Genomic DNA, 24,688 nt, shown 5'->3' with positions numbered 1-24,688 from the left:
CAAATTTGGCTTTACTCCAAATACCGTATTTGTGACCCTCTTATAATATCACACACTTATAATAACATGCTACATGTCATAAAATATTGCTATTTTATATTGTTTCAAACATAGACATTATAGTATATTTTTATTCTAGTTGTCAGTTGTTTGTTTTGGAAGGTGCATGATTACTTAACAAGATAATTTAGTAAACTAGTGGCCTAATGTACACACCTAAAAAGGACTAACTTAACCTAAGGAATTGTGCAGACCTCTGATAGATAAAGACCTGCTGTATTAAAACAGATTGGGAATAGTAATGACATCCACTGCACATTTAATCAGAAAGTTAGATCTTTTGCAAAGTAGCATTTTCAAAAATCAAAATAATTTAAATAGGTTTATATGAACAATATAACTACACTGTAGTTAAGGGGTTTTTTTGTTTCATACTAGTTTGCAATCAGCCGTTTCATACTTTCATCAAGATGAAACTTGCCATACAGCTATCTTTTGTACTTTAGTCATCTAAAAAGTACTCTTTAAGTCAGAGATTTTAAAGAGAGCAGTCAAAAATAACTTTGGAAAACTGTGGTTTTTAAGAACATGATTCTTAACATACAGTTAAAATAACTTACTTTTTGTCTTAACTGGATAGAACATTGCTGTTTTCGTTTTCTCTGTAATTCCTGACAAGGTTTATTTTTTGAATACACTTGCATATTTTTCTACCAGTTGTAATCTTGGGGTGTGAACTGTGCTGTGGCCTACTCTTCCCTTATCACACGTATTTTGACAATTGCATCAAGAGCTAAACTCAAAATATGTCATTTCAGACTTTTGCTATGCAGATACGTGTTTCTATAGAAATGTATAGTTTGCTTGGCTTTTTAACATAAGCGGGGTCGTCATAGTGATCAGATGGTAGTTCAGACCTACTCTTCAGTCAGCAGCGGGTCTTACACACCTTTCACGTTGGTGCGTGTGGATCCGCTTTATTTCTGACTGGCACGTACTGTTTCAGAGTTGGGGTGGATCATAGTTTATTGGTTAATTTCCTTCTTTATTGACAACCATGTTGTTTTAAATGCTGCAGTCTCCTTGTACACACGTGCTGGTGTTTTTCTGGGGAGATGCCAGGAAGGGACATTTCAAAGAAAGCCTGCATTTTAGATTGTGTTAAATGCTGCCAAGTTACCCCCAAGACTGGCTGCACTGGTTTACATTCCTTGCAACAGTGCATGAAAGTACCACTTTCTTGCAAACCTTTGCTAGTGTGATATTTGAACATCCACATTGTTGTCTATCTGGTGGGTGGACAATGAAGTCTAGTGGTTTTTATTTCCATCAGAGAGCCAGAGGACCTCTTGAGAGGTCTTGTGGTAAGGGAGGTGCCCTCAGCAGCACCTGGATAGTGCCTGAGACGCCTGGTGACCGGACTGTTGGTCCACCACTGCTCCTTCCTCTCCCTGCAAGCTGAGTACAAGAGCAGGTCACACAGGTCATAAAAAAAGCCCCTGTAGCATAGTCCATCCTCCCTAACAGCCAAATTGCACTGAATCTCTGTCAGTCTCCCTTTAAAAACACCAGCTCATGTGGACAAGCAGAGGTGCTTGTAAGGACTAGCAATTTTCATCTCTTGTAGCTGTGTTCTCCTTACTAGAGGGTCTAGTCTGGTAGAATACAGACCAAAACACGGAGCGGAGGAGGCAGTTCCACCTGCTTCTTGTTGACATAGCCTGAGGGACAATTATATTTCCACTGGGGCTGAAAATGTGCTGTCTCCTTTGTAGGAAAAGTTGAAGATGTGTCCTCTCTGTGTAATGGGTGTGTGTCCAAGTCTGCGAGGTCATATTGGGCAACAGTTGAGATTCACATAAAAAGCAGTGACTGACACTCTTCCAAGGACTGGATTCATAGACTGAGCCAGTCGAGATACCAAAGAAATTATAGTGTTAGGAAGTTAATTGTGAAAAGGTAGCTAACGATCAGATTTCAACCAAGTCCCCCAACACAGTCAACAGTTGATTGTGAGGCAGAGGCTGTCACAGGTCCCCTGAAGCTCCTTTTCTACATCAGCACGAAGATGGAGAAGTTGAAACTCCTGTTTAGTGGCTGAATCTGAGTGACTGGAAAAAGCTTAGTACATTATTGACAGAAAAAATTTTAATGTCTCTACTAGGGGAGAAAGTCTTCGTATCTTCCTTCAGGAGTAATCATTTGATGCTGAATTAGTTCCGTTTTGTACTTGATTAATTCTGACTTTAAGTAGGCACTTAAACCATTAGAGCTTAAAAGAAATGGAGATTTCAGAAGTCATAACACAAAGAATTTCAGTTCTGAGAGAGCAGTTTGAAGCCACTGAGCTCAACCCCCTCACTTTATAGATGGGAAAACTGAGGCCCCAGACATGACTTGCCCAAGGGACAGTATAGTCTTGTAGTCCAAGGATCCAAGAGTGTGTTACTGTGCTGTAAACCATCCGCTGATGCTCTGGTTTTAGATTGGAGCCTGAGCTAGACTGTGTTAGCCTCGCTGATGGATAGGTTTTCCCATTGGTGGCTCCGGTCAGGCCCCGTGGTGTTTCTGTTAGATGTATCAGGGGCCCTTGATACTGCTGACCGGGAGGTGCTGGAGCTTGCTGGGGTGACTGGTTCATTTTTCAACGTCTCCATCCTGCCTTCAGGGAAGGTCACAGGAGGTGGAATTGGGTAATTACTTATCTACTCTGAAAACTCACCTGGATGGATGGGCCTGGAATTCGGCCCTCTTGTGCCCTTTGTGCTTGGTGAGCGTGGGGCCTGTGGGATGGATCCCATCTTGGCGCCCTTGCACTGCCTGCTCTCCTTCCTCCATCAGATGTGCACGTTGCTGAACACGCCATCGTTATCTTAAATTGGATGAAGGGAAAAGCAACACCTTTACATTGGGCGGGGTCTTCTGTGCCCCTTTCCTCTCCTCTTCTCAGGCTGATGTAACTTGGGGAAAATAAGACTCCTTTTTTTGATATCTTGGTGTCTGGTTGCTCTCAAATTCCCAGATCCTATGGTTCCGTTTCCAACTCTCCTACCAGGGGCTCGAGAGTCTTGGTAGAGTCAGCATCCCCTTCACGGCCCCTGGCAGCCACCCTGCTGGCCCAGGAGAGACCACCCCTCCTCTGTGCTCTGCTGTTTCAGGGCTCAGAGGCTCTGCAACAGCAGGTTGCTTTTGAAGAGGATGCAGGGTTCTGCCAAGTGCCATCTAGTGTACTTTCTGAAACACCTGGAATCCGTTAGGTAGCAAACGGATACCTTTCCCCATCCTCTTCACTCCACCGAATTACATGTTGAATCCCTGAAATCTCTTTTGCTTGGAAAGTAGTTTTAAAAGATGTGGGAGTTGGGACCCCTTGGATAGCTGCTTTTCTGGATTCATTTTGAAAAGGCAAACCTGCAACTCAGGTGATGCTTGGGCTTCAAAGCTGTCTTTTTCTGCAAAATCATGGCTTTCTGGAGGGGAGCTTGGGCAGCAAGTCTGTGAACGTGAAGAAGAGGAAGGCTCGTGGCAGACAGCTCCTTGGGTCATATCAGCAGAGTAAGCTGCGTAAGAAATCAAACCAGCAAACCCATTGTAATGTACTGTGGCCTCGTGGTGGGCAGTCCCAGGTTCAAGTCCCGGGTACAGGGTCTGGCTCTGACTCTCAGCGCTTGTGTGACCTTGGATGTTAATCACCCTCTCTGAGCCTCTTTAAATCTTTTAAATTCTTTAAATCTGTCAAATGAGGATGTTAATGCCCACCTCCCCAGAGGGTGTTTGTGCAGATGATAAGTAAAGTACAACGCCTGGAACACGATAGGGGCTCAGTGAATGATAGCAATGATATTAATAATTATGCTAATAAATAATGTGGGCTGAACCTCATTTCACAGGTCTGCTTACCTAAGTCAGCACTTACCAACTCCTGCCTGGGGCCCGTAGTCCAGCCTTCCTAAGGAGTCCCCTTGCATCACCTTAGCATCTGCCAGCCTGCACTCATTAAAGGAAGCCGTTCACTCCTACAGTGCAAGAGCAGAGAGAGCGCTGCTCCAGCGGTGGCCTTTGTTTTCTCTGATTTCCTTTTATCCTCGCTTTCTGTCTTTTTATATCACTTTTTATTACTATAAAAACAATACATGTTTATTAAAGCAAATTAAAACCTGTGGTATCTGATAGTTTGTTTTTTCACTGAAGATTCTAAGGACTTTTTAAATAAATGGATGACCTTGGTTTAGCACTATAAAAATTTACCCCTTAATTACCAAGAACATTCATTAGCTAGTGCTAATATTTGTGTCTTTTCCTTTTCTCTCACTTTTATCTGGTTCAGTGTTACAACTAGCAGTAGTCCCTAACGAAAATAATTAAAAGTTCATTTTATTCTCTGCTCTGACACGTGCAATCTTGGAGCCTCATTGAAGCACTAGAAAACATGAGACTTACTGTTAGTGGAAGATAATTGTAACGTCAGTTCTTTAAATACCAGTCGTTTTCTGGTTAGCCACAGGACTACATTCTAATTAAGCTCCTAGAAAGCAAGTGGAAGGGAAGCTGATTATCAGCTTGAGATTCTCTTACTGGTAGATGCTTTGAAAGACTGTGACGCCTCTGTCCTAGGGTGGAGACGTGGACCAGGCTGGGACCAGAACCTTACCAGCAAGAATGCGTCTTTCCATACATTATGGAAACCTGACATAGTAAGAGTGAAATTCTAGGATTCACTCAGCTAATAGCAGTACCTTCTGTATACTGAGTGATACAGGCAGTACTTTAGAAATTTGCTCTGTCCCAAAAGGTGACATCTCTGCCATGTCTAGAAGCCACCTCTTTGAAGTGGGAATACCAACAGGAGGTCAGAGCCTGAAGCCTGAGTGTACCTCTTGGGTGATTTAGTTTAACCGGATGCCTTTCATCAAGAGCCCCAAGCAGTAAACTGAGAGAATAGAAGAACTGTGTCTGGAGGGGTGGGGGAGGGGTAAGGTGTCATTTGGCAGAGGGGGAACCTCAGGAGGCACTGGATACCTAGGAACAGACAAGAAGTGCACAGAGGTGAGGGGAGCGCAAAGCAGCAGGCAAAAAATGTAATTGAGAAAAAATTCACCTTCCTCCTGAGTTTGCTTCAGATGGTCCCTGGTGTACCTGTGAAGCACTTACTGATTGACTGCTCCCTTATTATGGAAAGCAACAAGCAGAGGAAGAAAAGGTGTCAGTTGAATGATTGAATATATTTTAGTTTTAGGTACGATAGCCCTTTAACAGTATTGTTTCCCATCAACGAATGTCCAGAATTGAGGTTCAGAGTATTAAATTACTGCCCACAGTCACATCACCTGTAAGTGACCCAGCCAGAACCTGGTCCCAGGTGTCTCTGATTATAGGTGTCCCTGGTTTTTCCCTTATGAGAACAGAGACTTGTTTTATTCATGGCTGTATTCCCTTTATCTACAACAGTGCTGGGGACAGAGCAGATGCTCAGTAACTATTCCATGAATTAAGTAACCAGTTAACACCACGCTGCCTTCTTTAATGCTTAAGAAGAGTGTTAGCTAGTTCTGGAGGTAGATAAAGACATAAAGAGGACCAGCAGTAGCCATTGTGAGCTCCCTGAGAGGTCTCTTCCAACACTTGGAATATGAAATAAAGCATGTTCTGAAATTTATGCTTTAAAAATTATGGTGTAATCAAAAGGCCAGGCAGCACATAAACTTGATAGTTTACGTAACTTAAATAATGTTTCTGATCCCCAGGAAGCTTGCAGATAGCTGTGGAAAGCATTTCCACGTGTAAATTGGTCACTTTTGAGATGAGCTGGTACCTTCAGAAAAGAGCAGATGACCTGAGCTTGAAGGAGCTGAGGTCTCCCTTTGTTGTTTGATCGCTCTTTGCTCTGAGCTTTGAGGGTGGCCAGTGATGCTGTGAGTGCCGGACTTTCGCTCTTGTTTTCAAATTAAAGATTTAATTACAGTCTTCACTGAAGATGAACCAAGTGTGAAAATACCTGATCTACTTGGAATGTGGAATAGAGGAGGAGTGTGTGGGTTGGAGTCAGTGCTCAGGCACTTAAATACTTTCAACAGTAGCATTAAGGGTGAAATCAGTTATATTGTGGCCAAATGCTTGCCTGTTGGTTAGAATCAGTGAAATTTATATTTATATTCTTCTTTATTGTTTTCTAAAGCCGGAAGATTTTTTTCTTAGTAGTTACTGTGATAGACTCCAGACTTAAATCTTTCAGACTTCAAAGGTTTTGAAAGATACACATCTTTGAAACTTGTGGAGACTTGGCTTTGTAGATCGGTACATGGTCATTTTGTATTAATGTTCCAGGTGTGCTTGGGAAGACTGGATTGGCTCTTTGTTGGGGCCAGAGTTCTATATTTGTCAGTAGAATCAAGCTAATTTATTGTGTTGTCACATCTTCAGTCAGTCAATCAATCAATCATCAATCAATCAACAGTAATGAACGCAACCCATGCAAAATCTGTGTAATGGCACCATGTTACCTATTTTTTTAAGGTAGTAGTTTTTATAAGCTTCTTTTGTTACGGAGAAAAAAATGTCTGTGTACTGTTTAGTCTTCCAGCTTCTGTCCTTTTGATATTTCTGTTAGTGTCCAGAGTGAAGTTAAGTCCATCCAAGGGCTGGGTTTAAAAATAGATTCATGCTGTCACATTAACTCGCCATCACTGAGAAATGACCTGTTTTGCATAAATGAGTCTCCAGACAACTGATAATTTCTCCTGTGATTGCCAGAGTTCTCTGCCTCCCAGTCTTTGATGACAGGGACATCTTCAAAATGGAATCTCTTCTTTCTCAGCTTCAGATGTTGAACCTATCTTGAGGGTTCAGGTTCATTGTCACAGAGATCTGTTTTTGTACTCCCAGCTCTTCAGAAGTCTCCAAAAGTGTTTATTTAGAAAGAAACATCTTGTTAGAGACATGCTTCTGGAAGAGTAACTACCTGGCCATCCTGGGTAAATTAAAATGAAGTAGAAATGACCGGAAAGGGCAACCAGGTGCTCACAGATGAGGGTAACTGAAAGGGAGGGAGATGCGAGAGGGCCCTGTGCAGTTCAGGAGAGCGGGACGGAACAGCGGCTTAGAGTGCGGGGAGGGGTCTGAGACAGAGCCTGCCCTGAGGTGGTGTGGGTGTGCTCGGGACCCAAGAGGGGGGAAGATAGTGGGTTCAGTTCTCAACAGGCGCATTTACATGGCGGCAAGTTCATCCAGGTGGGGGTGCCCAGCTGGTATTTAATATACAGAAGTGGTTCTCAGTGAGGAATCGGGGCAGGAGATACGCATTGTGAAGTCATTTGCAGGAGGTGATACTTAAAGCATGTGTGGGTGACGGGACCAAGTGGAGTAGTTTGGAAAGTCTGTGTCTAGGGTTGGGGTTGGAGAAGGATGGTCGGAGCGGAGAAAGCCTGGAGGGCAGCTGAGGAGGATGAAGGGGAGGGGACATGGCAGGTGTCAGTGCTCCTGAGCGAAGAGGGAAAGACCACAACAGGCCATTGGCTTTGGGGGCCTGCAGGCCATGGGTGGCCTAGAGAAAGCTTTTCTGGGAACGAAACAACCACCAGTTTGCCAGGCATAACCCAGTGAGTAGTGGGCAGTGGGCCAGTTCTTCAGTTGTTTGGTGGTAATAAAACAGAGACTGGGCGCAGGTCAGGGTTGGGGAAGAGAGGAAGAAATGGAGGAAAGGATTACTGTAAAGGGGTCAAAAGACAAAACCCCACACTTTACACTCATTAGGATGGCTATTATTAAAAAACAAAACACAACAGAAAATAACAAGTGTTGCTGAAGACGTGGAGAATGGGAAGGCTTTTGCACTGCTGGGGGGGATGTGAAATGCTGTCCCTGCTGGGGAGAACTGTATGGCAGGTCTTCAAAAACTTAAAAATAGAATTAACATGTGACTCAGCAATTCCACTTCTGGGTACACACACACACACACAAAGTGAAAAGAGGGACTTGAGCAGATATTTGAACACCAGTGTTCATACCAGCGTTATCCATGTGAGCCCGAAGGCAGACACAGCCCATCTGTCCACTGATAGATGCCTGAGTGGCGTACAAGGGAGTGTCATTCAGCCTGAAGATGGAACGAAACTCTGCCACCTGCGACAACACGGATGAACCTTGGAGACATTATACTAAGTGTAATAAGTCAGTCACAGAAAGACAAGTCCTGTGTGGTTCCACTTATGTGAGATGCCGGGAGTAGTCAGATTCAAAGAGCGGGAAGGTATCAGGTGGTTACCAGGGACTGGGCGGAGGGAATGGGGAGTTATTGTTTAACAGGTGCAGAGGTTCAGTTTGGAAAGATGGCAGAGTTCTGAAGATGGCTGGGTAGTGATGGTTGCACTACATTGTGAATATATTTAATACTACTGAGCTGTACACTTAGTAGTGGTTAAAATGGTAAATTTTATGTTATGCGTATTTTGATCACAATAAAACAACAACAACAACCCTTAAACAGAAAACAAAGTCCTGAAAGGAGATCAATTTTTTGACCATTGGGAGGAAGAATTAAATAAAAGTTGTCTTATGCCTTGATAAATACCTGCCAGCCTTGGTTTCCTGCATCTAGTTCAGAGCTGAGCTTGGTTGCCCAGCACCCGCATGCCCTGTGCAGAAGCTTCTCGTCCAAAGAGACCATGGGTTGTCCTGAGAAATCCCTAAAAAAAGACTACAGTTAAGTTTAGCTTCAGACAGGATGTGGTTGGGGGGAAAGGGAAAATCTTTTCTTGAAAGCAAACTCAAATACTTGTCAAGCCGGGAGGTCTTCTCTCTTGAAACTGTTAAAAAGTATCATAAACACCAGGAAAGGAGAGGGCACAGTCACATTCCCTGAATGCCCTGTATCACCCACAGATGAAACCTCTCTAGGCTGGAAGTCCTTTCCTGGGGTCTAATTGAACAGAAGGCATTTTAAACACATAGAAAAGTGTTTTAAAAAATACATAATTTTTTTTTAAGCAGTTGGTGTCATGCAGAGTATGTAAATACTCTTTAGGAAAAACATAGTTTGTGCTATTTTCTTATTTCTCTTCACCCTTAACATAAACTATTCCAAAAGCGTGTATTCTTGAGCCTGTAATCTGAACTACCATATCCATCCATTGATGACTGTGTTGTATTTAGGAGTTAAAATAACCTGTGTGCCTGAGTAGGCATGTATTCTCCTGTCTGGAAATGCCTGGGATTTTCTATCCTGCTTGATTTCATCTGGTATATGCTTTATTTAAATGTGTTCTGGTGTTTGCTTCCTTTCTCTGTACCAGAGAAGAATATTAGTAATTTAGTCATCTTAAATTTCCTGTAATGCTAGTTAGAAAGAAAGAGAAGGAAAAGTTGGCATAGTATTAATAGCCAATGCTGATGAAGTTTTGCACTTTTTTTGAAGAAGCCATCGTCTCCTGATAGTAAAGATAAAATAATTTACTGGACGCAATCTTCTACCTTGCTACTAGCATATCACGTGGGGCATAATATTTCTTTTCCAATTATAAGCTGCAAGTTTTCAACAGGTTCTACTTGAGAAATGGCTCATGAACTTTCTCTTTTATTCATTTAATTGCAAAGTAACAGAATATTTTTAAATGAAAGAGTTCCTAAAAGCCATAGAGCTGAAGCTGCACATCTTACATATTTTGTTAAACAGCATGTTTTATCGGAGATGATGTAATAATTCCACAGTGAAAGGCTGTGACCACAGGCTGGTGGATTAGCCGGAAACTGAGCTCATTTCGGGCCCCAGGTGCACTCCTTCTCCTCATGCCTGGCTCTCCTGGCAGTGATTAATCTTTTTGCTTAGTTTTAACAAGAGTCCCATGAAGGTGGAGATTTTCATCATATATTACCCTTTAAGGTTGAAGTATCTGTGATGCTTTCTTCTCAGTGTGAAGGAAACTCTCAGCAAGGCTTCTTTTAAAGTGTCTCTTGTTGCAAAATATCTGGACAGAGCCAACCTGGTTTCTAGGCTGGCAAATGCCGCAGTCTGCTTTGTGGGTTTGATTCCTTTCATATCTGAGAAAACAGCTTTCCCAGAATCAAATGGGAAATCTCTTCCAGAAGTGACTTGTGCAGCTTCTTGTTAGCCTGTTCTGCTTTGGTTTCTGAGAACTCACGCGTGTATTTAAACTCTCTTTACAAATGCCGTTGCACATGTGACCACCTAGTCGTGGCCCCGTCTGTGGACTCAGCCTGGCGTGCGTTGCAGAGTCCCCAAGGGACATGGTCCAGTGGGCCTGTCAAGAGCCAGGCTCTTTGGCTGAGATCACGTCCCAGGGTGTGTTTGAGGCAGCTTTTCTCTTTGCCTCGGTGCCCAGAGTCTTTCCAGTAAATACAGACGGAATTAGATAAAGCCTTTGCACTTTGAAATCCTCAAACCTGGTTTTAGACTTGAGACTCTCTTTGCCAGTGTGTGGGTTAGCCTTGTTTTGTGGTGGCAGCATGTCTTGTGAAGACCAAATTCCACAGTCTTTCTCACTAATCCATCCATTATTAAGCACCTACTGGGTGCACTGCACTGTGCTAGGTAGTGTACAGTAGATGTTCTTGGCTGAATTCAGTTTGCCAGGTGTTAGTGTTTTATCTAATAGACTTTCTGTTTCTGCCTCGAGGTGGTTCCCCTGGCTCCTGCCCTGCTCCTGGTTCAGCCAAGTCTCCTTCCCTGTTGGCCAAGCCTCAGGAAATGTCATGTGCACCTGAAGTCCCAGGAAAGCACAGTGTAACAGCTCAGGTTTCAGTTTGGAATTCACCTTCACTTTTAGCCTTCTGGTGTGTAAAGAAGGACGAATAAAGAAAAGCCACCTTTCTCTGGACATTGGAATTGAAACTTTCCTGAAAACATTTGGAGAGGTTTGAGCTGTGTTGACACTATTTCTTTTTTCTTTTTTTTTTTTTCTCTCCCAACAATTGTTTAATAAAAATCTTACTAATATCTTGGTCCTGCCTTAGGCAGTGGAGGACAGAAACCAAATCAAACTCCTTCCCTAAGGAAGTGCACAGACTCACGTCAGGGGAGAGGCGTCTTCACGTTCACAAACGATTCTGCCATTTATCATCTTTTCCATCCTCAGCAGCTTTGTGAAAGCATCATGATTCCCCTCCTTTTACAGTGAAAGAAGTTGATGCTCAGAGGTGTTTATTGAGGTGCCATGTCTGATGGCAGAGCTCATGATCTTTCCACACTGGTTCGCAGGTGGCCACTGTCAGAAGCTGGGCTCAGCCCAGCCTAGCAGACCCTCCAGAATGAGCAGAGCTGGGCCCGGGAGCGGGACCCCCTCAGCCCTCCTGCCCTTGTCAGTGCACTTATGTGGTGGGAAAATGGTCTGCCTCCCTGGAGAGAAGAAGCTGGACCAGAGATGGCAAGCACTCAAGAAAGACTAAGCAGGGCAGGGGGGTGTAGACGGGGGCAGCAGAGGAGAGGATAAAGGCAGGGAGGTGATGCTGGGAGTAGGGCTCCAACTCGGACCACATCCAGTGCTGAGGTGCTGTAGTCTGGAGGCCATACGTGTGGGTGACCAAATGGAACAGTGTGTATAATGGCAGTGTGGGTTTTTCAGATGCAACAGGCTTCACGGGGCCCCAAAGCTTCGTGTAGAACCATCTTAAGTGCTGTACTGTGTCCCCATTTTACAGATGAGGAAACAGAGGCATAGAGAGGGTAAGGCCCTTGCCTAAGGTTTTCAGGTAGTAAGGGATGGTCCTCCTGCTTTTGTTGTCTTGTGACTGAGGATCAGCTTCTGGTATCCCAGCAAGCCTCATCTAGTCAGGGTTCCAGGTACCCCATAGTTGTAGATTGGGAACAGTGAAACCCCTACTTCTTTTGGGACACTGAAGCCTGTGCCTAGTACTTGCCAGAGTTTTCAACTTTCAGGACAAACTGAAGCTCAGAAAGAAGAGATTCTTCCTGCTTTCAAATACTGCTGTCTGAAGGAGTGGTTTGCCTGATCATTGGGTAATAACACTATTTTTGGTATGGTTTATAAAGCATGTCCAGAGGAATTGTGCTGCTTGATTTTGATTGGACATCGCTTCTCAAAAAATGAAAAAGGCAGAGCTTATGTAACAAGGGACCTGTTGTCCAAAGGAGGACCAGGTTGTCTGCCTCCTGGGTTTGACACTCTGGCTGTCGTGTAGGCCCCAAATGAAGTAAATGTGTATCCCTGTTCCTGGCTTTCTCAAGGCACGTTATGTGTGGCCTGGCGGGGCACTAGATCTTGTACTAAATTCTGATTGGATTGTGGCACCTTCAAAAGCAAGAATCTTCTAACGCTAAGACACTGAGGCTGCAGATAAAGGAAGTAAGGAAACTACTGTGTGCTCAGCAGGTATCACAGTTACCTGTTGTTAGCCTCATTTTACAGATGGGGAAACTGATGTTTGAGTCCATCACCCAGGTAGTTTAGGGAATTTCTTCAGAGTTGGCTTTGTGGTTATTTCAGTGATGAGGAGAATAGAGCAGAGTTAGTGTGAGGGTTTACTACACAATGTTGGCACGAAAGGGAAGAAAAAGCCACACTATAGCTAGGTTTTGAGACTGCGTATATTTTGGTTACAACACAGTGAATTAGAGTAGCTTTGAGTCTTTGGATTGTATCACCCAGCGCTGCCTCCTTGGATGAGACGCGTCAGCTGAGCCAGTGGTGATGAACCCGTCACCTACACACTTGCGCGCTTTGAAAGGGGTGCAGGAAGAAATCAGTCAGTGAGAGAAAAGGCTCCACGACTCACGGTGCCACTTTGGGGTGAGGAGGCAGCCAGGAGCGTCACCCCTGCCTGTGGACAAGAGGTTTCTGGGGAGGCGAGGATTGAGGAGGTACTCGGTGTGAGTCCCTGCCGGGGTCGGGCCGCTGTCACAGACACATCGCCTGTTCACGGACTTGCTTTGAGACTTGAGTAGTTTTGGTGACGACCGCCCCCCCCCCCCCCCCCACCGCCTCTGTGGAATAAACAGGGAGTGTGGGGTCCCAGCAGCTGCCACGCCGTGGTCCAGGAGACTCTGGTGGAAGGTGGGAGTCGGGGCAGAGGAGGAATGCCTGGACCAGAGATGATTTTGCCTGCGTCCCAGGTGAGGTGGAAGGCTGAACAGGGTCCCTTCTCTTTTCCCTTTTTATGTGCTACTTTATAGACAAAAAAACATTCTTCCCTTCATGTATCAGTTGAACTCTGTAGGTGGTAAAGGGGTAGGTGGGGTGCATTATCCCCTAGTCCCTCGGCAGTAGGGTAGCCAGTCTGCATCACCAGTGGGACCTCCGGTGATCCCAGGTCCTCACACTCCCAGGCCAGCACCCTCTCCCAGGGGCTGCCAAAGGGCACTTGATAGATTCCTGTTTATTTTGAGAATTAAGAAGTTCAGGTGTTATCTTGTGTTGTATCCATGTTATACATGAAATTTAGAGGGAAAGAGGCAATGTTGATAGTGATTAAATATGTACTTTGTGTTTTCAGTTCACCTTGTTTGTAGGATGGCTTTTCCCAGAGCTTGCCAGGGCTGTGGCCGCAGGATCTCGGAGGAAGCACCGATCATTTGCCTCATTCCATCCTCGGGAGCTCTCCTTGATGGCCTGGCCACATCTCTCCACAGTGTGCACAGTGCAGAGCTGGCTCGTCTCAAAACTGGTGTTAGATTTGAGAACTGACAATTAAGATAATGTTTTCAGGGAAAGCATGATTCTAATCAAACCCTCTCTCTAGCCATTACTCTTTGATTACACACAGGTGGAAAAAAATACGTTTAATTGTTTCAAAGATTTTTTTTTTTAGTAAATTTATAGTAAATGGGGGTGATTAATAAAGGGCTATTTTATTCTCAGCTTGAGGTTTCTAATTACATCAGTTACAGCTTAGGCTTCCTCTTCACTAGTGTGCAGGAATGGACTGGAAAAGAATGAGCTAATCCCTGATAGATCAGGTGGAATAAAGATCTCCATTCACATCTTTACCTTTTATCCCTTCTTCTGAGTGCCAAGAATTAACGCTGTTTGAAAGTACAAGCTGAACCTGCCAAGCTTCGGACAGCTAAAATAATCCTAATTATTTAAATGTTAGTGAGAAGGGCAGCAGTTCCACTCTGGAAAAGAGTCCTATTGTGAAACATTAAATATCTGCTAAGTGGTATTGATTGGACATGATTTTATTTCCAAACACTATGGTTATCATGAAGCGGAAGAAGTCCTTGTTTAGGACATTTTCATCAGCTTTTCATCAGACTCTTAGGCCTGCAAACTCGAGGAAACCAAAAGAGGCCAGGACTTTTGTTTTTTCCTGTCAGCGTCTAGGTGAAGAGTGGCTCACAGTTGAAGAATGCCACTTGCATTTTTATTTTTAAAATGGTTTTTTAGTGGGAGCTTAATAGTATTTAACATATAGAGGAAGAACAATTTTTTCTCAAGCATGAATATCCTGTTTTCTCACATCACTTGGAAGAGAATTATTCGTTCCGGTCCACTGACTCCCAACAGATCATTCAAGTTAAAAGTCAGGGGTCTTTGCAGTGTCAAAAGATTTAGCAGTTAGATTGGGTTTGGTTTTGTTTTTTAGAGGTGGGTTTTGGGGGGGCAGTCTATAATATTTTCTAAAAAGAATATTGGTGGTTAGATGGCATCACTGAAATCATTTTTCCTCCTCAGCATTGGTTAAGAGTGAAAAAAACTTATGTGTAAGGTTTTTTTGTTTGTTTTAAAATAATAATAGACCATTTAGCTTCTGTAAACAAATAGGCTACTTGATAGAAAACAGATACTGGGCTTGCTGGTTCAAACCAGGGTCAGCCTTGGAGGTTTACCCACCTTTCATTGTAACAAGGGAAAAGATCAGATGGGCACTTTTTCCTTTTTTCCTTTTTTTTTTTTTTCTTTTCATTTCTTACTTTTCACCCTCTGATTCAGTCTCCAGAAGTCATTTCTTCCATTTCTGTAAATGCTGGGAGCCTCGTGATGAGCACAGGGTAGCATAATCCTGAACTGTCTGTTGCCTGTGGAAGCTTCCTGACCCCCGTCCCCACCCCCCATCACCAGAGCAAAGCACTCACGTCTTCACTCATGCAAATAGTGGTGTGTTGAGCATCTCCCGACCAATTATTCTTTCTTTCTTTGGGTTTATTCCCCAGAGTGAAATTACCAGGTCAGAGGGTATGAACAGTTTTACGGTTCTTATTACATGTCACTAGATTGCTGTCCAGAAAGATTGAACCAATTTCTAGTGCTACCAACAGCGTATCTTTCCCCACAGTCCCATGGATACGAGGCATTAGCATTTTTACAAAACAGTGAAGAGAAACCTTTTGAGTTGAAATTAGCCTTCTGCAGGGCTCATTAGAATCAACACACAAAAAAGGAGAATTATGCCTTTAAAATTTTTAATTGGTATAAAATTATTTAAAATGATCGTTATTCTTACCCCCAGTAAAGTTTAATGAAGCTGCATTTAGATGAAGAGGGTACCTGAGGGACTGTATTTAAGGATGGTAGTAAAATAAATTTTGGACATTAGTCACTGATAAAGACTTATTAAATCTTTGCACTCGGAACTGCTTTTATGAGGTGCTACACAAAATGAGTTAAAGAGATACTGTCCCTAACTTCAACATTCAAAGACAGTGGTAAGCCTTCAACGAAAGTAAATGAACATGGATTTAAATTTTGAGTAAAGCTTTAAAAATTACAGATATTTTCCAAAACAGGTCGAGTTCATTTATTTGCATCTTCTCTGGAGTGCAGTCATGCATTAAATATGTTTGGAGCCTCCCTAGTCTATACAGGTGACACACTCTGTCTTAGCCCCAGGTTATAGAAATACTTTCCAAGAAAATATCCACAAGGCAAGTGAGAGCAAGAGGGGGCTATCCCTAAATCCCTTTCATTTGCAGAATTCCAGGCCCTCCCTCTTTCAGTCCCAAGTCAGCTCAATGGGGAGTTGGGGTGTTTGTGGTTGGTGTGGCGGGGGGCATCCCTCGGTCAGCTGTTAACTGCAGGCTCAGAACACGTCTGGAGAACGCTTACTATTCCCTTATAGCTTGTGCATTAAGCTGACAAGGGTCAGTTATTTTGCCTCCTCAAACTCACACAGAGATTAGGAAGGTCAAGTGGCTGGTGACTAAGTGTGGCACCCAAGGGTGGGATGGTGCAGGGGTGAAAACAAGCCAGAAGGTGGGGCTGCCCAGTGTTGCACTGCCCTTGGCAGCTTCCGCAGGGTCCCCTTTGTAAAATGGGAGAATAGTTCTCAGTGAATGGCTTGAGGGTTAAATTTACATACTCATTGAAGTAGATGACATACAAGAAGTAGTCAGCAAATGTTCACTCCTTTCCCCATCTCTTCTATACAGAGGACCTTCTGTCACTGGCTTGAGGTGGGGATGGGGGTGGGCAGATTAAGTCACAGACTGGTTGGCCCTTAGTTGGCTCTTCAGATCTGTGTAGAGTTGCAAGATGTCAGAGCAGAGTCTGCTGTCCGTGTAGATACAGCATCCTTGTGCATGAAACAAATTCATAAATTATCTTGGATTTGCAGGGAAATTTAAATCCATATAACAATTCAAATTTAGTAAGAAACCTTTATGAACAGCAAAAAAAAAAAAAAAAAAAAGAAAGAAAGAAAGCTTCAGGTTTCCTAGGTTCTCAGTTCTTTTGGTTGCTATACACAGAGAGAGTTATGTGGACACTTTTGTGGGTATTTATAAAGTACTACTTAACAGCACTTTTCTTAAAAAAAAAAAAGCCTACAAATTAGTACCCTTGCTTTTTGTTTAACTTACTAAATCTAAGCAAATACTATCGACTTCAAAAGTAAATTGCTTGTCAGGAGATTACCTACACTGGTTTTCAAATTTATTAACTTACTAAGTTTTCAGATCATTACTTTTCTAACTGGATCTGTCTGTCTGTCCACGTTACATGAGAAAAACAGGGCTTTCTGAAATAATTTGGTCCAGTGAAGTGGTTAAAGATCTGCTTCTTAAATCCCAGCTCTGTTCTTTTATTTCTCTGTGGTTCCACTAGCTGCAGCAAACCTCCAAACCCATAACAAGAGTAAATAGTGTTCTCTTGTAAAAAGGTCTCTTTTCAGCATGGTAATATACCTTATTAAATTCCAAACATAATAAGTATTGATGGCAAACACATCAGGACCCAGTACAGCTCCTACTATGATTTAGCTCTCTACAAATGACTTCAGCACTCAGCTCCCAATGCATTTTGCTAATTACATCATAGATTTCCCTATTGATGAACACAAGCTGAATTAACACAGGAGCACTAATGTACCCTTTCACCATTATTGTTGTACAAGAAGCCGTGGCAGATGCTGGCAGTTAGTTACACAAACATTAGTATTAACGATTGGCCATTTGGAATTGGTGACAAACTACTGCCCGGCAGAATCCTGAGGCTGAAACCAATCAGGAAGTTAATGAGGAGAGAAATTACCACTGCAGCTTCCCCTTAATTACATTCACACTAGGCAGGAAGGGAGTTCTGGGGGTGGATCTAAACTCAGCTAAGGTTAAGAAGGTCAGAGACCCTTTTGCTTAAATTTTGTATCTACTGTGGCTTGTAAGGTTGCAAAAATTGTTCCATCCTTCATATTTAATGTCGGTTTCCTAGTGGAGTTTTATGTTTATAGGTTTGCTGTTAAAACCTTCACCTGACTTCTGTTTGTGTTGTATAGTTCAGTTTCTTTTACTTTCTATGTTTTTTAAAAGTTTCCTTCCCGCTTACTCCTTTTTACTTTTTAAAAGGTATGTATGCTTACCCTCCCCCAAGTGTTTGTTTCCCTCTATCCCAGAGAAATAACAGGAAAGTTGACAAGCTCTCACTTTCACTTGCTATATATTGAGAAACTAGAGTTACCTGTCAAATGGTGGAAATACATGGGTGGGGTCTTGCTTGGGGTAATTTGTCAGGTGGATCATTTGACAGACTCATTCTATTAGCATCCTTTACATAAAGGGGAGGGGCTCAGTAAAGGGTGGAAATAGTTTCCCCAAAGAGGGGGGAGCAGTCTGGTTTTTGTTTTTAATGAACATAAAATTGAAACTCTGTTATCTAACTTGCCTCTTCAGTTAAATAGATAATACTGTGCAGAAATACTAGTCTTTAGTCTAAACAAGCGCTGAGGATTTTAATGTGTCTATAAAAACACTTTCAATTCCAAATAAAAATTGCAGAGAGCCTTTTTCTTTGTTGGACCCTAATTGCACAGTGAACGTGAAAAGACTAGCCACTTTTAACACACTCTTCTCCCTCTGTCTCTCCCCACTTCCCAGTATTCTCGCCACCCAGCAGTCAAGATTCTGGCTTGGTTTCCCTCTCCAGCAGCTCTCCTATTAGTAACGAGAGCACAAAGGGAGTGCTCGAATGTGAGTCTGCCTCGGAGCCCAGCAGCTTTGCGGTCACTCCCGTCATCGACGACGATGAGTAAGCTGTGCTGATGCCTTTGGCTGTTCTCTTGGAGTAGCAGGCTTTTTCCGTTTTTACACAGGGTTTGTTGTTAACATTTTTGCTGATTTAACTGTTGAGAAGGTGTTTGGTTTATGCTCCTTAGAGTTTAGCCCAGAGGTTAGAACACATTTAGAATAGTTTAGGATCTGTGTCTACCATCCGTAACAGTTAAGTGCTTTGCCCATGGAGTTAAATATTACATAGTAGGGTCCCTCTTTTTTTATGACACTAGTTTACCTGTAGTTTTCAAGAAATACAATAATTCACTCAAATAAAGCAGTACATTTGCATCTAAATGTGTCATAATTAGATACTACCTTTAGTTTTAAAATGAAATCTTAGGTGCCTTAGATATTTTTTGAATATTAATATTTTAACAAAACTGCAAAAATATAAACTTAGTCAAGTACCTGACTGGTGAGAAGAGCAGACAGTTATTATTTTTGAAATCTGCAGAAGGTTAGTGCAAACAGAAATACTGTGTGTTTGTGTTGCTGTTTGAAAAGCTTAGCCCCAACCGCATCCCCTCAAATCCAAAACGACTGAAATATAGCCAGAAGAAAAAATTAACGACTTTAAGAATTGTTACCTTTTCTGTAAAGGGAAATTTGAAAACATTACAATTTAAAGTAACCCTAGTAATGCAGAGTTCCTGTGTGTTGTTTCTAGAATAATACAAGAGTTTATGATACACATTCTACTGCAAAAAAAAAAATGGATGCAATCTAGATTATTTTGTAACCTTAGGCTGTAATCTGATTTGAAAATAAGTACATCTTTAAAAGTTACTACAGATTTCTGAGTTCATTATTTTGTTAAAAATTGCTTGTGGTGTACTTCCTTATGTAACAGAAGCCATCCTGAAATGAAACTAGTCTAAAAAAAATTCATTGTTCTGTGTAGTTGCAGCTGTACCTGAAATAAAAATGTTATTGATGACTGAATTTTCTTGTGTGTATATTTGGTGAGCAGTATTAAACAGGAAAAAAGAAATTACTTGTATTTTCTTCGCTCTGTGCTTTGAAAACATCTATTTGATTTCACCCCCATCTGTTGTAATCAATAACCTGACCATCTTGTTTTTTATTAAATGCACTTACTCTTAATTTCATCCACCAGTGGTTTTAGAGAGAATAATGTGGAGTTACCTATATAGGTTTGACATTATAAATCACTTCTTGGGGCTGAATCGTATAGCGGTATCGATTGATCCTGATATATCACAGAAATTTACTGTCACTTCTGTTTTCAATTAAAGATACAATCAGTCAGATAATGACTTAATTGGATTTTACAGAAGATTGAGTTTTATTGCCCAGTGCTTTACGAGTTTAGTTAAGGAAGATCATTTTATCACACTTGTCAGGCTGCTGCTATTGCAGCCGCGTGCCCTTCGGGGCGGCTGTAGCTGTAGCTATTGTGACAGCGACGCCGGAGGCTGCGGGGCGCGCAGGGAAGGACTGGGCTACGGAGTCGCTACCTCCAGGGCGTTAATGGTGGCTTCTTGGAGACGAAGATCCCTTGCTCACGGGCGCACTCGCTGCCCACTGCCCAGGGCCCCTCCATATCTTTGAATAATCCTGGCTTCTAAGGATCCAGCAGTCTTCTAGTTCTTCCTGTTCCATATATGACCCCAGCACACTAATTGTGCCCGGTGTTTTTGACGGAGAAGCTCGGCACGCCCGCTCAGTGGGTGTGTTGTGTGTGTCCTCTCCCACCACGGCCCCCTTCAGTGTCTCTGCGTTTCTGGAAAGCCAGAGGGAACCCGGATAAGCGCGTAAGGGCGCTCTCAGAGCCTTGACCAAGTACCGCCTGGGCCCTGGTGCGCCCAGGGGGGCCGGGCTCGGGTTTCCAAGGCCGCGCGTATCCTGGCCTCTCGCTGCGGCCAGGAGCTCGACCCTGGGCCGCTGGAGCCCGGGGAACCAGGCTTGTCGGGTGGGCCTCCTACGCCCCGAGGTCCCATTATTTCTCCTGACGGCGAGCTTGGTTCGCAGTTCGGGCGCCATGCGGGTACTCCTATCGAAGATTCTGCCCAAGAAGGGTCACCCTCAGCGCGAGGGCCAGGCCCCAGGACCATGACGCGCCCAGGAGGAGTCGGGGAAGATTCGGCTGCTTCTCTGCTCCGCTGAATAGCTCCCTAAAAGGGGCCTGGGGCCCTTCCTCCCGCGTCTGGTGGGGTGGGGTCGCCCTGTGACAGTCCGGTTTCCTCCTGGAGGCTTATTCTTGACCGCTAAAGGAGGAGCGCGCCAGGCGGGCCAGGCCCAGGCGGACTGCGTTAGGAATTGAGCACATTCTGAACACAAGGAAGCGCACAGACGGCAAATCTTGGCTGCTGAATTTTAACCGTATTTTAATACCCACGTTTGAGGGGCGATCAGTTTCTCAGCTCTGCGCCCTTGAACGGAAACCTGTAATAAGGTCGCGAGCCCCCTGCGGGTGGCACCCACAGAGGGTGCTGCGTGGAGTGCGCACCACACGTGTGTGTGTGCAGGTGTGGGCGTGCCGGGCGCCGCGTGCTTGTCCCTTACAGGTGCCATGGCTTCGGCGCGGGGAAACCGAGGCAGCCTCCCCGGGCCTTTCCCGGACGCCGGGCAAGTGCCGCCACGCGACGCGGAGCTAAGGACAGCCGAAGCGCCTGCCTTTCTCCGAGACCGCCTACGACTCCCGCAGTGGCTGGGGGTGAGGGAGACTTTCCCCCTCTTCCAGCAGACACGGGGCCCCTGGCTCTCACCCCACTCGCGCGCTGCAGAACCCCTTGCTGCGGGACTAGAATCCCGGGGAAAGCCGCCTGCGGGGCCCAGAGCGCTCTTGATGACGCCTTTCTGCCACAACCCCTGCTACACCCGCCACGGGGACAACCACCCCCCCACCCGCCCCCGGCCCACGCACGGACCCGCCCTTCCGGGCAGGGGCGGGAGCCGGAATCGCAGTCTCCCGGGCACCTCGTGGAAACTAGGCTCCCACCCACGCGCAGAAATCGAGCCCCTTCCCCGCTTCACGGGAACCGCAGTGCTGGCTTCACGTGCACGCGCAGCCGGCACCACATCTGACGCTTGGCACCAAGTGGTACTGAACGCGCTTCGTGTCACAAAGACATCCAGAGGGCAGCCTGTCGAGGGCAGGGGACGTTCCTTGGCTCCCCGGGCTCGGCGCTATCGGCCCCGCCGGCTGGGGTGGCCGCTGCCCGCTCGCGCGCCGCCTCCCCTCCGGGAGGTGTGGCCCGGGAACCCGCGCGGGGTCTGCGGCCTCCTTTCTCCCTGCGCGCGCGGAAGCACGCGGCCGCGGCCCGAGACCCGTGCTGCGCGCTGAGAGCCCGTAAGCTCAGTCGCCGACGACTCTTGAGTCTCGCTTTTAGGAGACGCCTTTTCCCCCTACCCTTCAAGGAAACGCGAACGGCCTTTACTCAGCCAAACGTTCATTAAGGGCCTCCCCCTCCCCCAGCAAAACAGCCTGCAAACTTCTCAGCAGCTCTCAGGGGCGGCCCCGGACCGCAGGGGAGGGTCTTGGGTGGATGGGCGGGGCGAGCAGGGCTGGGGCGGGGCGCTGGGAGGGGGCGGGGCCCTGAGTGCTCCGGAAGTTGCTCAGCGCTGGCGGCTCCCGTTCGCGCGAAGCGAGCGGAGTCTCGGCCTATTTCCCCGGGGTGGGGTGCCTTTGGGTGGCCGCGTAGCGCTCGCCTGGTCGCGTTACTGTCCTGCCGGTCTGGTCTCCTAGATAGAAGTCGCATCCAGCTTTCCCTGGGGTGCCGGTAGCTCCGGCCGTTCCCCCCCTTTCTTTCCGGGCCCCTCGCACCGAGAAGGGAGAGTTCTGGAAAGTGCGCTTGTCCTGGGGAGATGCACCGGTGCACCGAGAGCAAACACCCTGGGGAAAAGAAACTGTCTTGTTTTCTTGAACGTTGCTCTAAATTACCTGAAAATCCTTCTTCGCCGTTTTTGGTTTTTAAAGTCGCAGAGGAAAGGTTGCCTTAAACTGTTGTAAAAGTCAGCGCTGCTCTCATTTCACCTCGGAGGGTACCATGCTTTTCTTTTTTCCTCGGGCACAGGAGGCGCACGGGGTCTGCAGGCCGCCCAGGAGACCCTTCTCGAAAACGCTCTAGGGACCTGACCGCCGCCCTCGGTCCCCCACGCCCTCCTGCTGCCCGGTGGGGTGTGTGCGACCCGGCCCGGGTGTTTGCAGGCCCCCCGGGCCGTGGCCCAGTGGGAGCGCTCCGAGGGCGCCCTTTCCCGGCCCCTCCCTCCGAAAGCGCGGGGCGGAGGTCGCCGCTCAGGGCGCCTCTCAGGTGGTACAATGCGGGAGAGACACGTCTGGGCTGGGTCTGAGGAGCCTCACCCGTGGGAGCGCCTGTCTAAGGGTGAGCTGTTGCTGATTTCGAGTTCTAGAATATGAACCACAGAGCAGCCGCGTCTGTAAGGGGCCGGCGGGGTTGCAGGCCTTTTTAGGTCCCGTTTGCTTCGAAAAGCCTCGGCCCGCCAAAATAGTGTGGCGACGTGATGGTCCAGGATATTTCTTCTCATCAGCTGCCTCCCCCGGCACGCTAGACGCAGGTTCAGTCACTCCCTGGTCGTTAAGGTCTCTACCCTCTGTCCCGAGCCCCAGAGGGCGGCTTCGGGGATGCCTTGGGGATGCACAGGAGTCTCTCGCAAACGTGAAAGACGAGGGCATTATTGTCACCTCAAGAAATCGATTGCTGGTTGCCCCACCGCCTCGCTAGACATTTGTTCCCCGCTTTCAATGTGAAGCTGACCAATGAGTGATGCCGAGAAGCACCGACAGGGTAAGAGCTGAAAAATTCACGCGTGGGGAGAGGGAGCTCCTTTCCCTGCGTTAAAAGGGCCTTCTAAAAAATAAAAAATAATAAAATAAAAGGGCTTTCTGCACCCCGGCCTGCAGTGTCACCGTGGTCGCGTTTTAAACAGAATAGGAAACTTGACCTCCCCCTCCGTGAGAATCCAGCAAAGCAGAAAATTTCCTGATGTATTATACATCCGGGACAATATGAAACTGTCCTTTTGATTAAGTGTTGCTTGAGGTGATGAGCAGCTTCCAGTCAGGACACAGGACATCGTCAGTTTCTCAGCACCGGCACCTGCTTTCTGAACTTTCATACACACACACACACCTCCACCCACCCCATGAGATTCTGTGTGCGTGAAAAGAGAGAACCACATAGGAATTCTTTCACTTTTTCGCTGTTAATACCTATCACAATTTTACCCAGTTAATTGTGGCTGGAATACACACCTGCACACACACACCACCCAGTGCGGAAGGAGAGTGGATCCAGTCTAGTGAGGCTACACTTACTTATAATCCTCCCCCCTCCCTTTCCAATTTCTTTGATGATTTTTCCCATAAGCGTGTAAGCTGCTGGGACTTAGTAGAAGCAGCCTGCTCCTCCTAAATGTGATTCGGACCATATGCTTTCTACATTCATCCCCGCTCCGGCTTTTCTTCTCCACACTAACTGCTAACACGTTATAGTCACCTTGAAATTTCCTCTGCTATTTTCCAATTAAAAGCTTAATAGCCCTGGAAACGGAGTTCATGTGGTGAAGTTTACCATAGCCCCTTGTTCTGAAAGGCTTTCTGCTGGGATCCCATTATGTGCTTGAATAAACCCTTTCTGCAAACAGAAATGGGACTCGGGGTTGTCAGGTGTTGGGTTACAATAGACTTTGAGGCAGGGGACATTTTACCAACATAAATACAAACCTGTCCCTATAGGGAGATGTTGTCAAATACTGGGATATGGAAAACATTCCCATCAAATATGAGAAAAGGATTATTGCGCTATATCAAATGAGTATTTAGATCTCAGCCCCCAATGTGCACTGGAGTGAAACGGGGCCCTGGGACCAAATAATGCAAGGCTGTTTGAGTGGCAAAGGGACAGGGTGGCTAGGTGACTGAGAGAGGAGAGTGGGTCGCCTTGGTACTGGAAATGTCCCCCAAACCTGGTGCAGAGCTCTGCTGCTTTCCTTAAAAAAATTCTTTACTCCCGAGTTCCTTATACTCCCTGGTTTCGATGACCATTTGGAGACAATTGGGAGAAATTTGGCTTTGAAAAATGTCTGGGGTCCCCACATTCCCAAGAGACCTGGAGATTTCAGCGCAGAAGTTCCCAGATCCAGTGTCATTCTAGGCCCTCTGTGTCTCTAAGTGAAGTGACTCACTGTCAACTCCCCACTTCCCCGCTTCTGGCCCACGGGGCTGCGGGTGACCTAGGCCTCCAGTACGGAGAG

General features: G+C 45.6%; 1 protein-coding gene across 2 annotated transcripts in view; it reads left to right on the top strand.

Moving 5' to 3' along the window:
- DMRT1 (doublesex and mab-3 related transcription factor 1) overlaps positions 1 to 19,393 on the top strand; it is a 91,932-nt gene extending 72,539 nt beyond the window's left edge. The window contains exon 5 of one of the 2 annotated variants that reach the window (XM_057723882.1): positions 18,275 to 19,393. In XM_057723882.1, coding sequence (XP_057579865.1) covers positions 18,275 to 18,429 — 155 coding nt within the window. In that variant the 3' untranslated portion in view covers positions 18,430 to 19,393. The remainder of the gene's footprint in view (positions 1 to 18,274) is intronic. The other variant, XM_057723881.1, reaches the window with a different exon arrangement.
- The last annotated feature ends 5,295 nt before the right edge of the window (positions 19,394 to 24,688 follow it).

The sequence above is a fragment of the Hippopotamus amphibius genome, chromosome 2 (genome assembly GCF_030028045.1).
Source record: "Hippopotamus amphibius kiboko isolate mHipAmp2 chromosome 2, mHipAmp2.hap2, whole genome shotgun sequence".
NCBI classification, from domain to species: Eukaryota; Metazoa; Chordata; class Mammalia; order Artiodactyla; family Hippopotamidae; genus Hippopotamus; species Hippopotamus amphibius.
This window is presented reverse-complemented; position numbering and strand designations above follow the sequence as displayed.